A 15,205-nucleotide genomic window follows, 5' to 3' on the forward strand; every position below is an offset into this window, starting at 1 on the left:
ACCGAAAGATCAAATACTTCAGACTAATCAACGAAAGTATTGGTAAGCTTTGAAAAAAAAAACCAAATTAAACTAGCTGGACAAACTGTACCATCAGAGAAGGATACCGATGCCGAATAGCAAATAATGGGAGTATCCGGTTCACCTAAGCTATTAGGCTCGATATTGAAAAGTTCTATAACTAAGAAATGGTATCTAAAATTTTCCGGAGCGGTAGAAGGACAAATTCTACCGACGCTGAACCGACACTAGAAAGCCGATAACATTGATGTGAAGTGGGATCAACAGAAAGATACAACGAAGAGTAGAGACAACTATCGAACATGACCCTCGTCACAAAAGGAAAACACGGTTTGACTAAGAACATCAGCAGGCCATCGATTAGAAAAACGGTACCAGGTAAGATTTCAATCTGTCAACGGTTGACCAGATATCCTTAATGATGCAGATACTGGAGTTGTGTTGGGAAGATAGTGTTGATTCAGGCAGTCCTACATTGCGGCAACAAAACGTGGATGATAAACCAATCTGGAGAGCAAAGGATTAATGTTTGCGAGCATCGAACCCTTTGGAGAATCGAGGAGGAAGGACCGCATATGGCGAATGAGATACTAGAGTTACTTATGCCTATTGTATGGCGAACCAGAAGCCGCCATTCATATTAAGAATCGAAAGCTTCAATGAGCTGGTCATGTAAAAAATATGGACGTCAGAATAAGTTGGTGCAGAGGCCTGAAGTTTGTGACACATTAAGGAGGGGCGACAATTCCATTGCTGGCTACGCCATCCAGTACAATACACTCTCCCAAGTTCGCTCCCTCCCCCATCGAGGGGTAAATGGCCACCCAAATTCAAATGCAACGTAGACGAACACCTAGAAAACGTTGAAATTAGACGTTGTTCGTTTTCGGAAGTTGGAGACCGCGGTTGCTCGCCCAAGAAGAGGAGAGACGGAGGCTTCGGGAATGCAAGAACTGACATCGAACTGTAGCACCTTAGGAGAAGATGTAGATATTTTGAACTGATATTTGGCAGTAAACTCCTTAATTTTAGCTCAAAAACTCATTAAGTATAGGTGCTTCACGATGTCGATACTTTCAATAACGTTCCAACTTGTTTCCATTCTGCTCCTATCATATCCATCAATTTACTACCAAACTAAACAAATTGACAACGTCAAATAGAACATGACTATTATCATTTTCAATGTAACCTAATCTGGGAGAGGTCAATTCAGTACACGTGATATATACACAATCAATTCAGCAAACTATACCACCGACAACAACAAGCAGCCTTTCAAGAACAGAAAAGGGATGTCATAATTTCCGTTAAAGGATACTTTGGTATCTACTTACAATGTTGTCAACGCCTTGAGGCCACTAAAAGCATCATGAGCCATTCGTGAGATGTTATTATTCGATAGATCGATACGTCTCAGACGCCGGAAATTTGCAAACGCCTTTGGAGGAAGCTCCGTGATGTAATTTTGCTCCAAACGTCTGTAAGAGAAAACGTGTGTGTATAAATGTCCTTAGAAAAATACTTTATCTTAAATATAGGTAGATAACATTATGCGAAATTCAGGAGGATATTTCACTTTAGAGATTGAAAGATTTATTTCAATGAATGCTGTTTCCAATAGAATTTCGTCCTTTGCTTCTCATAAAGTATAATATTATATGTGTACAATCCCACACAGAGTCCTAGGTATAATCCCAGAAATTTTCCTTACTGAAAGATTATATTGTCGAATTTCTGCCGATGTACTCAGATACAGTGAAAAGTTTTCTCTGCATACAAAACTGAATAGAAAAATACAAACGAAAAAGGAATACGTAGCAGTCTTTGAACTTTTACGTTTGCAAGGATGAAAATATCAGTAGGAATCCAAAAAAAAACATTCAATCCATTCATAAAATCATCAAAAGTATTGTAGGGAATGTATATGTCTACTTACAACTCCGTGGTATCATCGGGTAAAGATTGCGGAACATTTGTAAGGCTCTTCTCTCGACAATCAACAATTCCATCGGCACATCGACAAGGATGCGGGCACGTACTCGTCGCTCCACATTCTATTGGCGCATTCTCTGTCAATCCTGCAAGTAAAGATTTTGTTTTCATTAGGAAACCATTGAATACAAATTGAGATGAATGGAGGGAACTGCAGTAATTTGAGGAATTTCAATCGATCATTTGAAACCACCATATTGGGGGTTAGACATCAGAAGAATATCCTACAAGGATGTTTTGCTGGCACTTGTTGTACATTTTGATATTTTATCATGTCATCAATTTAAAATTCTCCTCTTTGCCTTTTGACTATTATCCGCTAATGAAAAAAGTGGCGAGTGTGTTCTTCTATTTTATGTAAATATTGTTCCCTTCCGTCCACTGGATTACTATGATTCCTCTTCATTCTCTTTTCAATTTCATTCTGAAATCAAAGTATTTCAGATAATGACAAAGTGCCGTCATATTATGATATGTTCGGTAGCTAATTTTCAAAATTTCATTTAAAGCAGTGGCATAAAAATTTTCTTTACTCTATTGTATCTCTACATTTACAGTATATCGAGGACCAGTGACTTTATGCGTCAGTCTTATCTCGAACAATGCAAAAAATAATGTGTCTAGGTAGCTCGTCAACTTTGCTGCGGGGTATGCCACGCAATACAGTAGACTATTCCCGGATGAGTGCCCAGGGGTCGCCGTGGAGCTTCCTGGCGCAGAAGAGTGTAGGTGGAGTGCAGTGCCAGCGTCCAAGAAAGTCGTGGAGAGAGTTAAAATAGATTATTACGAACCGAAAATGGTGATCTACGCACGATGTCCCTTATGGCACACATTTATTACAAACATTTACTCAAGAAGTGTTTTTATAAAAAGGATTTATCTAAGATATAGCAGTAAAAGTTTAAGAATCTTCGTGGTACTCCTTTTGGACCCTGGAAAACTCCCCAGTTAACCAAACTTGTTCGGAGCGATCATCATCGTAACTTAGATCCCCTCAATACCGTCGCAATTTGAAAATTCTTCATTTTGAACGTCCTTCAACGGCTTTTAGATCTTCTTGGATGCATCTTCCAGATCGTTGACCATAGTGAGATGGCTCCTCCGACAAACAGATCAACAAATTGAAAACAAACATCACACTTTCGTCGCTCGTAGTTGACGGTCTTTCAGGGTGTGAATTATTGGCCAACTCTATTCAGGCCTTCTTCAATACTTTTAATCACACTGAATTTGGCAAAGACTACAAAGGCCTACGAGGCAGTCAGCCCCTGCTGGATTAATTCATTGATTATAGTTATTAGTTATAACGTTGCCGAGTTGAATACCTCTCTCACTATGGTGTATATCCAACGAAAGTTAGGGTATCTGTCATCTTCGAATTTCACAACTTGCTGGATAATCTTCCTCCTTGTTCCCCTCTATCCTCCTTCTTTCTGCGGGAATAACCTATGCATTTGGTTCACTAGAGAAATGCGTGATGTAGGAAACATTTTTACCCGGATGAACATGAACTGAATAGTTCGATTGCTTCACGCATTAACGCAGCCTGGATATGACTGGGCGTTCCACAACTGGACTTCTTTGTGATCGACGTATCAAATCTAAAATTTACCGCAATCTCGTCCGCCCCGTCACCCTCTATGGCTCTGAGTGCTGGCTGACTATAAAAGACAATGAAAGGCGTCTTGCGGTAATGGAGACGAAGATGTTGGGTTGGACTAGTAGCGTGACACGTTTTGATCATATCCGAAATGAGGATATCCGTCACTGATATGGGGTTGCACCGATCATGCAAAAACTGCGAGAAAGGCGTCTTCGTTATCTGGTCTGAACATATCTATAGCGATGTCCTCAGCTGAGCTTCTAGTCTCAGTCTATGGGCATCCATTCTAATATTCTTCCGTAATAGGATCGGCATACCTGGGATTACCATACAATTGAATTGAAAAGGAATCTTCCCTTCTCTAGTTCTACCCTTCTTCTTCTTCTACCCTGACCGTCTGCTTTTTTAAAGCCGTGAAGTTTGATCCTTCAGCTTTATCTTTTATCGCCTTCAAAAAGAAGGTGAAAGTGTTATTGGAATGTCTAAATTAATTCATAAAATCAATGGGCCTCTACACATCAGGTTGAAATTGGGTGGCCTTTGAAGCTAAGGATCCTCCAATTTAATCTACCGTAGGGCCCAGCCGCCTCACAATCAAATCAATTGCATTACTTTATGAACACGTTTATGTGGTGTCTGAAACCCTTGAGGGAGAAGAAATACCTTGGTTCGACCCTTAATCTTAGATTCCTTAACATTTGGTTCCTAAATAACTATTACTCGGATAACTTTTGGAAAATCTTGGACTTTTATTGGTTTTTCCGTATGGTTTCCAACACCTAACAAACGTTAGAATCGCTAGCCTTTTTAATGTTCAGCGATCGTCCAGTGGGTCCCTTCAATCGCTGTCTTGTCACGCAGCAGTTGTAACGGGCCGAAATATGTCAATACGTGTAGCAAAGATGACTTTATGTAGGCGTGGATTTTCTCAAACAATAGAGAAGACTTTCCAGATCTGGGAAGTTAAAACACATATAAAAAACAGATTTAGCGTTATTTAGGCGAATATATTTTTTGAGCTCCATTTCACTAGATATGTTCAGAGGTTTTTGAGAAGGGGTAATACTCGAATCATCCAAGCTTGTTCGGTCCGACGTCAAGTGAGTACGGTCTTGGGCTGAACAAGGCAGTTTTCGACCTAGTTATAATTACCAGAACTGTTGTGTTTACAAACTAATATTAGGGAGCGATTATTTTTTTCGGTACCACTTTCAATTACGTCGCTCTAGGGTAGAGGTGAGGTAGCATCTGATCAGTTGACGTCAGTCGTGTTTTTTGACAGAAGCGCGCATTGTTCGGCTCTTTAGGCTTTTGAGTATGAAACAAACATAACTGTAAGTCAAAATTTCCTGATTTAAGGAATATTTTTGATGTTTCGCTTCGCGATTTAGAAAGAGGTTTTTTTTAAAGAATGACGTCATATTGACGTCATCAGCGAGCACACGAAGGCTTTAATTGGTAGAATGGCAAAAACCCATTGTTGGGAGTAGTTCAAAGGATAACCGCTTATTGACTTTTATTAACTACGGGGCACAGAGGGAAGTGGCGTGAACCGTAAGCAAAATTTTTAAGGTGATAGGATAAAAGCAAGTTCTGATTGAGTGAAATTTAGCAAAGCGTATAAAAGAAATCTTGACGCTGTGATGGTTGTTGGTTGAGTCTCAGTCTCTCAACCTCGTTGCCTTGGGTTAGTTCCGCTTGGCCATGGATGTTTGTGTTCGTCTTTGTGCTGCCTCGTGACTGAAGGCTTATCACTTGCGCATCACTTAGTTTGATGGTGAGATCAGGAATCAGGAAAAAAATACTAATACGAAGAAGGGGCTACGTTCAAAAAGGGTTACCTAGGTTGCATATCCATCCGAAAGTATAGGGTCAAAATGAACAGAAAACGATAGTGGAGATAAAAGGGATTTCGAGGACACTTCTCTGACTGTTTTTTTTTGGCAAGATTTTTTTTCTAATTCAACTAGGCCGAGAGATGGCGGAAATGGGATATGCATTGTGCCTCATGACATTTGAGTTGAGAAGATAGGGATAGGAGTAGGGACGGATTCTTTTAAATTTTCGGCTAAGGCCTGTTTCCAGAAACCTTGCGTTTTCCAGTATCGCAAAAGTTTCCCCCAAATAAAAGCTGCATATTCCGATAACAATCGAGCTGAATGAAAGGAATTCTGGCGAGTGTTCCTCATCCTAACTGAAAGGAAAAGCAATGGGTTGGTGTGAAGGGCATTGCAATACTATGTAATACCTGAACGCAAAGGAGAAGATGGTTTTCGATAAGTCTTTTTAGGTTGCTTTTTTATGGCAACATCAAAATGAAAGTCCATTAACAAATTAGGATAGGGCTTTACCAATACCATTGAAAAGTCTTAAAACGTTCGCTCCGTATTGGGCAGGCTGAAAGAACTTATTCGTAATTGTAGTCAAGGCACAATACCCCTAGTTTTCAATAGACCATTGCTAGCTAACAACTGGCAGAATTCGAGAAAAAAAGTGGGAGAATATATTCCTCTCCAATTCCCCACGTCATATGCTCCAAATGTTGCACCATCGAACCACAATTCATTTTAATCCTTTGGAGGGAAATTCATTTTCTTCTGAATTTATCTATAGTGATGAAATACGGGTAACGATTTTGTCTATTTGGGGCGAATATTTGTAACTGCCCAGCAAATACGCATCAAAGAATAGCTAAAACCGCAATTGACTCATGAAGGAAGATAGGGAAATCCATGAACGAGATGATAGTCCTTGGCGTGGATATCTCTTTACTTAGTATCCCGATCAAAGATGTATGGTATTATCTGGGAATAGAACTCCTCGAAATCGAGGATTCACGACAATCAAAGTAGAAAGTGCGTCAATACATTAGACTAGCTATTTTATGTATGGATGAAGGAGAACTACTTCACTTTTAGTGGGACTTCAATATACGCGGAGAAAAAAATATTCCCTTCTTGGCCTTCACTGTAAACGTGAAATTCTTCCTAAAGCCAAAAATGCTCGCTTCAAAAGCAAAGGACATGTGCCACGAAGAAAAAAAATGAATATAACGACAACTTTATAGAAAAATTCATCATCATCATCAACGGCGCAACAACCGGTATCTGCGGTAGGCCTGCCTTAATAAGGAACTCCAGATATCCCGGTTTTGCGCCGAGGTCCACCAATTCGATATCCCTAAAAGCTGTCTGGCGTCCTGGCCTCTGCCATCGCTCAATCTTAGGCAGGGTTTGCCTCGTCTTTTTTTACCATAGATCACCTACCATAGATATTGTCCTTATAGACTTTCCGGGTGGGATCATCCTCATCCATACGGATTAAGTGACCCGCCCACGGTAACCTATTGAGCCGGATTCTATCTACAACCGGAAGGTCATGATATCGCTCATAGATTTCGTCATTGTGTAGGCTACGGAATCGTCCATCCTCATGTAGGGGGCCAAAAATTCTTCGGAGGATTCTTCTCTCGAACGCGCCAACAGTTTTGGAAAAGTGCCCGGCGTTTTATGCTATTGAAGTCACCGGGGAAGGATAGGGCTTATCATCTGATCTATAGCGGCTTTTGGCATTTTACAAAGTTCTGGAGAGTATTGGGGTCCACCACCTGCGAACAGAAGCGAAGCAGTGTCTGATGAGCTGCCTCTGCACTGGTACGAAACCGTAAGCCGTCTTCGTTCTCTTTTAAAAAAGTATTCGTTTAAGGTGTCAATGAGCATCTATGGTTGATTTTTAAGCACGGTTGTCCGCAGCGATATATTGTAAATGCCATTATCTGATACATGCTGATGTCGCGTAAATTAAATTTGAGTGTAGAATGCAGTGCGAACGAGGACGATTTTCATATCCTTGTTGAAGGAAACGTTCAAATTAATCTTAAGCAAGGCAGATCTGAAGAGTGTCTTCTGCTCTCGATGAGACTGTAAGTCATTTTTTTAAAATTGTATGTTTCATCAAAAAGAGGGGTCGTGGTCCAAAAAAATGTGAGAAAATTAAGTCCAATCGGTACGATCTTGATAGTGGACTAGAACACCCTCAATCCTAAAGTAAAGAATTAGTCCATATGCTCAGGAAATCGATGAGCGGTAAAGGAGATCTTAACAGAAGGCCCATCAGATCGTTAAATACAGGATTGTACACGGTATATGTCACGTAAGGGTCTCTTTTTTTGCGTAAATGTATGATGACTGAACGGAGCGAGAATCTGCTTTATGCCCATTAATATGTTGTTTTGAAGCGTAGTATTGTTGGGTGTTTCTCCTCGTGATTTAGACTACAGGATCAAGAGGGGCGCAAAATGGCTGCATGGCGGAAACTCATACGACTACATGTCTTCTATGTCTTTTATATCTATCCGGCATAATCTGCTTTCCGCATTCCACACGACCTGGGCGTTCATGTAGTGAATGGTACCTTTGATGTAATGCGGATATGTTGCCTTCTAACGACGTAAGGACCTTTTCTCAGGTGAAATATTCGTAGGCGACAGCCAAAAGTTTCATCTGTTTTTTGTTAGCGCTCCCCTGCCTTGTCTAATGTGCTGTTCGAAATCATTGGACGCGAAACCTTTGATAAACAACAAATGGAGCAGCTTCAAGTGCCAAATTAGGGAAAATTGGGATCGCGCATTTGTTAACAGCTGCGTTGTCCTGGTGAAGGACGATTCTTTTCTTCTTCATGCAGGCCCTCTTTTCGCGAATATTTGCATCCAGTTGTTTAAGAAGGCAAGCATAATATTCACCTGTAATTGCTCTGCATTTTTCCTGGTAATCAATTAACAGGATTCCTTTCAGATCCCAAAAGACACTGGCTATGTCCTTTCCAAAAATAGGGTCGACCTTCGGTTTCTTTGGGGCTTACATTCACTACTTCAACTGCTATTTTATTTCAGGCGAGGATCAGAGTCGACTTAAACTTCTGGTAACTGATGAGTTTGTTTGAAGGTTGTTCGATAAAGAACCAGGAAAGTTATGACCGCACAATGCATTGTTTATCCATTTAATGGAAAACGCAAACTACTTGACAGAATGAGCTGAAGCTAGTGATAAGACGGCGAAAATTTCGCTGATTGGAACGCCATCCCTGTGCTAGGGCGAGGATTTTTCACTTTATCCTCGTATTGTATTCAGAGCAGTATGTCATCATTGGGAAGACTTGGCTGTAGTTGGTAGCGCTAAAGGGATTCCAGTGAAGTCATTGGAGAGTGTCATTGGCCCGTGGTCAAGGGAGGCGATCAGATTCAACTTTACAAAGCCTTATTTGGCACCATGAGAATCAGATGGCTCTTTTGAAACATATGCTCCAGAAGAATTCTTCTTCCATGTTGCGGGCTGAGGAGGGAACGCATGGAATTCTGCTTTACAGTTAAACCATACCCTTTAATTACGACAGAAATATTAGGTAGGCCTCACATTCACTGAGACGAATGCTGAACCTGCACTCAATAGAAACCAACGCTGCTGTGGTAATCATGGTGAGGATTTGATTGTGATTCCCAAATCGATGGTTGCCTGAAGGAGATCGCGGGTTTATGGTTATGCAACAGGTATACCAGGACTTTCATACCAGAAGTATCTAGAGTTCAGTAAGTGTCAGTAAGATTAGTTTCGGTAGGTACAAATTGGGATTTTTCTTATTGTTGATGGTTATATCCTTGGGAAAAGTATGTTCGCTCTTTTTTTAAACTCAATGCACCCTATACTTTATAGAATGTACAAGATTTTACAGACTCCCGTAAAATTTCGCGGAAATATTATAGCTTTAAATGTTTTTCCTTAAATAGCTTGTGACAGGAAAACCGAATCAATTTTAATGAGGACTCGGATTTTAAAGACACTTTTTACCTGAAAAAATAGGCGATATCTGATTCTACTTGTTATTGGTAAAACTAGTCTTCAAACGTTCACAAACAACCATGGCTGGAGCTGTAATTTGAGTACCATCTCGAATTGAGGTCATGACCTACCACCTGGGCTAGTAAGTTTTGTCTTTCAAATGCAGTTTTTGTTTCAAAGTGTTATGCATAATTTATCGGAAATAAATATCCAAAGCTATAAAATAAATCCAAACACGAAACCGAGGAAATCAACTGTACACACGCTAAACACTCCTTAAAATTAGTTTGTCCCCAATTGAAGAACACCCACTTTGTCCCCTTAGTTAGCTTTTTAGATCGTGCTTGCCGATGATGTCTAATAGATTTTCCACTTTGATGATTTTTCTCATGCCATGTCGTTGTTTCCCGACCATATGATGGAGACAAAGATAGTGATGTTGATGACTAAGATGACGACGATGATGATGATAATGGCAGTGGCGATGATGTGGAAAAAGAGGGCGATTCAAGAATCAGATAAGTCTAACCCGTATTCGGGGCGCAATGCAGCTATCTTGAAGGAGGAAAACGGTTCTTGTAAGTCGTTGAGCTGAGTATTAAGTATTGTTCTGGAGCAATAGTCCATGAAGAAAAGTTCAAAAACACGGAAAACTACAAGAAAGTTGATGATATGTTGACGAGTGCATTTCATGTAGTGGAAATTTATCGATAGTGTCTCAAATAATTCTGGATTTAAAAAGAGAACATTGATCTCGTAGCCACTCTCAGATTATCCGAAATAAAAAAAAAATCATTGCTTTGTTTATTAAAGTGAAACCGAACATGTTCGGACAGACAGGTCAAAGTTGCTGAGAATAGTCCTTCCTAGCTCCGGAGAAAATTGAAGTTGTCGTCCTGACCAGGGAGGAGGCTCCCGCATTCATCCCTGTTCACATTGTTGACACCATGATCTTGTTAAACTCGGCGGTGAAATACCTCGGCATCATGATAGACCTCAAGATAAGCTTCTTTGAACAGATGTTTGCGATTTTCCGGCTGATGTGCAATGTGGGATCTCCTTTATCCAGCAGGCGTCGGTTGCGGATAAGCGCGAATCAGTCCGTTTTTCTTTACGGTTGCGAAATATGGGCTGACTCCTTCAGTAAGGAAATGTTCATACATAGCGCAAGTACGAAGACAAGATGCTCTGCATTCTCCTACCATATCGTTTCGGAGCCAGCAGTGATGGTGGTAGTGGGCGTTAGTCCGACCACTCTTCATACTGCCGAGCGGAGGCTTATATAGCTCAGTCGCCCAACTCCATTTATTGTAAGGATGTGACAGACGTTTTTCTTCTGCAGAAGGTGGGAACCGCAACGCCACCACTTTTCGGTGGAAGGGTGACCTGAGCCCCTGGACACCATAATTGAAGTCATTTTTCGGAACAGGACATTTGGAGCCGAGAGTCACGTTACACTCAAGGTGAAATGGAGGGAGATGTATAGGAAAGATACCAACGTCGCTGAATCTCCCTGAATCCACGGATTTTGCTCCTATATTAAATAGACCTGGCCTCAGGTAACGTGTTAAAGTGTTGCGGCCGAAATTCATACACGTGTGACGGCCTCTGTCGACGAAACTGCAGCCGAAACAGTTGACAGCCTGACAGGAGGGCAGGCGCGACGGTAGGCACTTTACGTTCGGAGGTAGATCTGGATAGCAGTCACGAACAAGGTCCACTTCCCAAAAAGGACATTCGGCTAGTCGCACGTCGGGACCCAGCGTAAATACGGACCGCAAGTGACTGAATGTACCACAGAATGCAGTTTCAACGCTGCGAAAAATTAGACTCGTTGGGTGCCTCGACGACGGTGATGTCGGCTATCCCGGTACCCCGTCCAATTACATTGACACCGCAAGACCTACGACTGGTTGCCACGGACTCCTCTCCCATCCGCATCTATGGCTATAGGCAGGGGACGTGAGCCTTGGATTACGTCGAACTTTTTCGTGGGGATTTGTTCTGGCGGACATTAGCACTCTCATTTTAGGCGCAGACTTCTTGTATCACTATAGGCTGTTGGTGGACCTGCAAAGCAAAACTTTAATAGACCCCGCAACGTCTTTAAAGTCGGCAGGGAAGATTTCTGCTTGTGCTGATAACACTCTTTCTATAGTTTTGGGGGACGATGCTGACCATTGAATTCGCGAAATTCACAGGATATATTACAACATTACTACTGAAAGTAGTTTCTACCAGCCGGTTAAGCATGATGTGCAGCACCACATCAACACTACCGGCTTCTCGATCCTCTCAAAGGTGCGTCCTCTGTCACCTCAGAAGCTAGCTGTTGCAAGGAAAGAGTTTGATGATTTAATGGAGCAGGGTATTTGTAGACCTTCCAATAGTTGTTGGTTATCTCCACTTCATTAGGTCCCTAAGCCAAACGACGAATGGAGGCCATGCGGAGATTACATGCGTCTGAATGCTCACACAATTCTCCCCCGATTTCGCGCATTCACTTACAAACTCCCGTATTTTTACGACCTTGGATCTAGCCAAGGTGTATCACCAAATCCTTGTTGTTCCCGAATACGTACCGAAAAAGGCTATTTGCACACCTTTCAAACTCTTCGAATTCACCAGGATGACTTAAGGCTGATGCAAAGCTACGCAGACATTCCAGAAATTCATCCACTCTGCCCAACGAAACTTAAATTTCTCTTTCGGATACATGATGATGTTTTGGTCCCTTCTTCCGAATTTGAGCATTTGGACCATCTCGAGTGCATTTTGCAACGTCGTCTTGATGCCGGATTCGTTTTAAATGTTGAAAAATACAAATTCCTACAGGAGCAAATAAAATTTCTTCATCACAGGATTATCCCTGACGGAATCCAACTTGAAGGAAGGAAGGTTGAAGCGAATAAAAACTTTTCCTTGCCAAACACGGTGAAGGATTTCCGAAGGTTCCTGGGCTTGTTATATTTCTATCGTCTTGCCCAAGGCCGCTCATCCCCAAGCGATCCTCAACGCTTTTTTGTCTGGGGCGAAAACCAAAGACTCCCGAGAGGTTGTATGGATTACTGAGCCCATCCAGGCGTTTGACACGGTCAAATAACAGCTTGCTAGACTACTGGTATTTCCTCAGTCAGATGCACCGCTAGCCGTGGCAACCGTTAAGTTTCTTTTCGAAACCTCTCAACCCATCTCTCAACGGATCTACAGCGCCTAGGATCGTGAGCTACTCCCCGCGTACCTCTTCATCAAATACTTTCTTTTCTCACTTGAGAACAGGCCGTTCACATTGTTCACGGACCATAAGCCTGACAAAACGCCCCCTCGCCAGCTTCGATAACTGAGTTTCATCAGCCAGTTTACTTTTGATATCCAATACTTGTCTGGAAATGACAACGTCGTTGCAGACGCTTTGTCTCGAATCTCGGAGGTCACAGTCCCCCCTGCGAAGCCTCAGACAAACCACTCATTCCGGCCGATTTTCGCAGAAAGATATTTCACGCAATACATGATTTTGCGCACCCAGGTATTAGGACGACGAACCGGTAAGTCACTGGAAATATTTCTGGTCGGCCATGAACAAGGACGTAAACACCTGGGCCAAAAAATGCATCGCATGCCAAAAGTGCAAATTAACAAGCACGTAAGAAAAGATGTAGGCGTATTCCCCTGGTCGACCAAATGCATGCCCTTTGCGAGACTCGCACGGATACAAGTATTACCTCACAATCATAGACACGTTTACGCGGTGGCCTGAAGCAATACCTATGACTGACATTACGGCACAATAGTGTGCCGAGGCGCTTTGTCGACAGTGGATCCCGTTCTTGGTGGACCAGCCGTAATCATTATGGATCAGGGTACCTTGCATGCAGTTTGAGTTTACTCTTTTTTCGGAGTTAGGCAAGCTCGTAGGTTTCAAACGTCAGAAGACTACTACATACCATTCGCCCTTCAATGGGGTGCTGGAACGTTGGCACCGGACACTAAAGACCGCCTTGATGCCATGCGACGATCCATCGTGGTCGCAATCCTTGCCTTTCGTCCTCCTTGGCCTTTGGACAGCGCACCGACAGAATCTTCGCCTCCCTGCCGATCCTGTGCTGGACATCGGAGCAGAGTCAAGCGACTCCTGCATGCTAAGTCTGCTCAGACACGCGGTTTCGAAGCTGCGGCCGATTCCACCGTCCCGACACACGGCGCCGGAGGTCGACAACCCCAGAACCTCGAGATATATTCACAGGTCTTCATTCTGGTGGATGCTCCTCGGAGGACGTTGCAAACACCATACGAGGACCCCTTTAGAGTTCTGTAGCGAGGGAAGCACTCCTTCAAGCTTCAAGTGGGTCTCCTTGTCGAAGCTTAACGGCCTTCTATGAACCGGCAGACGCTTCAAAAAAGTGCCCGCGGAGCGTTAGGTCCACCCAGTAACCCTACGGCGGGATGACGTGGTTGGTTTGCTCCGCTGAACCCGCACGGTTTCAGCTGGGGGTGGAGTGATGTAGCGGCACATCAGAGGCGCGAACTACGAATACATCGCCGTGGTGAATTCGCCTCTGCCGACGCAGAAAACTTGCAATTTTTGGTCTATCTGAAAATACATTTCTTCAGATAAGCTAGAAATTATGCATCCAACGATTATTGGTTCAAAGATTTTTCTGATTTATAAATTTATGATGACCAAGCATTTTGACTGGCAGAACATTTGAACATTGAACATTGCGTTAGGCTTTCATTAGACGTTCCCAAACTGAATCTTATCTGTAACAATCGGTCATCTAAAGAAAGAAGAGGAAATGGACCCGACCAGCATCATCTCTTCTATCAAACCCCATCAATCGATTGTCTACTAGATAAAGAGTTCCCGTCTAAGCTTCTCCGCATCTTAACTTTCAACTCGTTGCGGGGCCTGAAAACATTGTCGTGATCCACCGAGCCAATTATACGCTAAATTATCATTAAAAACGTTGGAACATTAGAAAACAACTGAACCGAAACCAAAGAGGACAAAAGATAATCAGTTAGATAGTTGCCGCCGCCACATGGGACCAACCGACAATGATGACGCTGAGCCTGATGATGATGATAATGACGATGATGAGAAAGCCGATAAAACATTTCATTTAAGGAAAATTAACACACAAATGCGGGAACCACTTATCGCGGCAGGAGTAAAAACTTCTTAAAAGATACTGAATGTTATTGGCTTCTATCGTATCTTGTATCGAACATGTTTTAGTATCTCATGCATTATATTCGATTTTTTTAGGAAGGCTTTTATGATGATGGTTATTCTTTTCCTGGTTTAACCGCTTTTGGAATTTCGATTAACACATGATACGCGGTAGGTGCCCCAGTCGGAACAGTCTTACAGTGTACCTGAATGTGTTACTAAATCGCTTGAACAGTTATTCTTTAAAGGTCCTAGGGAGCAGTGTCTTATGACCTTTGTAGATACTCTTCTGGAAGGTATGCTATACTTTATTCTTATGCTTCCTATCATATTTTAAACACCTCCCCCGCCATCCACGTCTTAAACTTCTATCACATTTCGATCATAAAAGCATGAAAATCGATTCTGTCGTTAGATACACTCTGGAAAATTCTCATCAAAATGTATCACACGATATCGATGACCCAGCAGGAGACTTGTATTGATAATACGAAAAACTAATATTTTGATCGTTCTGTCTATAATACCTTTTGTAGGTTGTGTTTTTTTTTCTGGGAAGCATAGGAAACAATAATAATT

The 15,205-nt window shown here is 42.2% G+C and overlaps 1 protein-coding gene across 2 annotated transcripts in view; it reads right to left on the minus strand.

Moving 5' to 3' along the window:
- Positions 1 to 15,205, minus strand: part of LOC119654308 (protein slit) — a 364,703-nt gene that overhangs the window by 114,384 nt on the left and 235,114 nt on the right. For both annotated transcript variants that reach the window (XM_038059629.1, XM_038059628.1), the window contains exons 9-10: positions 1,961 to 2,102; positions 1,359 to 1,502 (exon numbers count right to left, since the gene is read on the minus strand). In XM_038059629.1, the coding sequence (XP_037915557.1) occupies positions 1,359 to 1,502; positions 1,961 to 2,102 (286 nt within the window). The remainder of the gene's footprint in view (positions 1 to 1,358; positions 1,503 to 1,960; positions 2,103 to 15,205) is intronic.

The sequence above is a fragment of the Hermetia illucens genome, chromosome 4 (assembly GCF_905115235.1).
Source record: "Hermetia illucens chromosome 4, iHerIll2.2.curated.20191125, whole genome shotgun sequence".
NCBI classification, from domain to species: domain Eukaryota; kingdom Metazoa; phylum Arthropoda; class Insecta; order Diptera; family Stratiomyidae; genus Hermetia; species Hermetia illucens.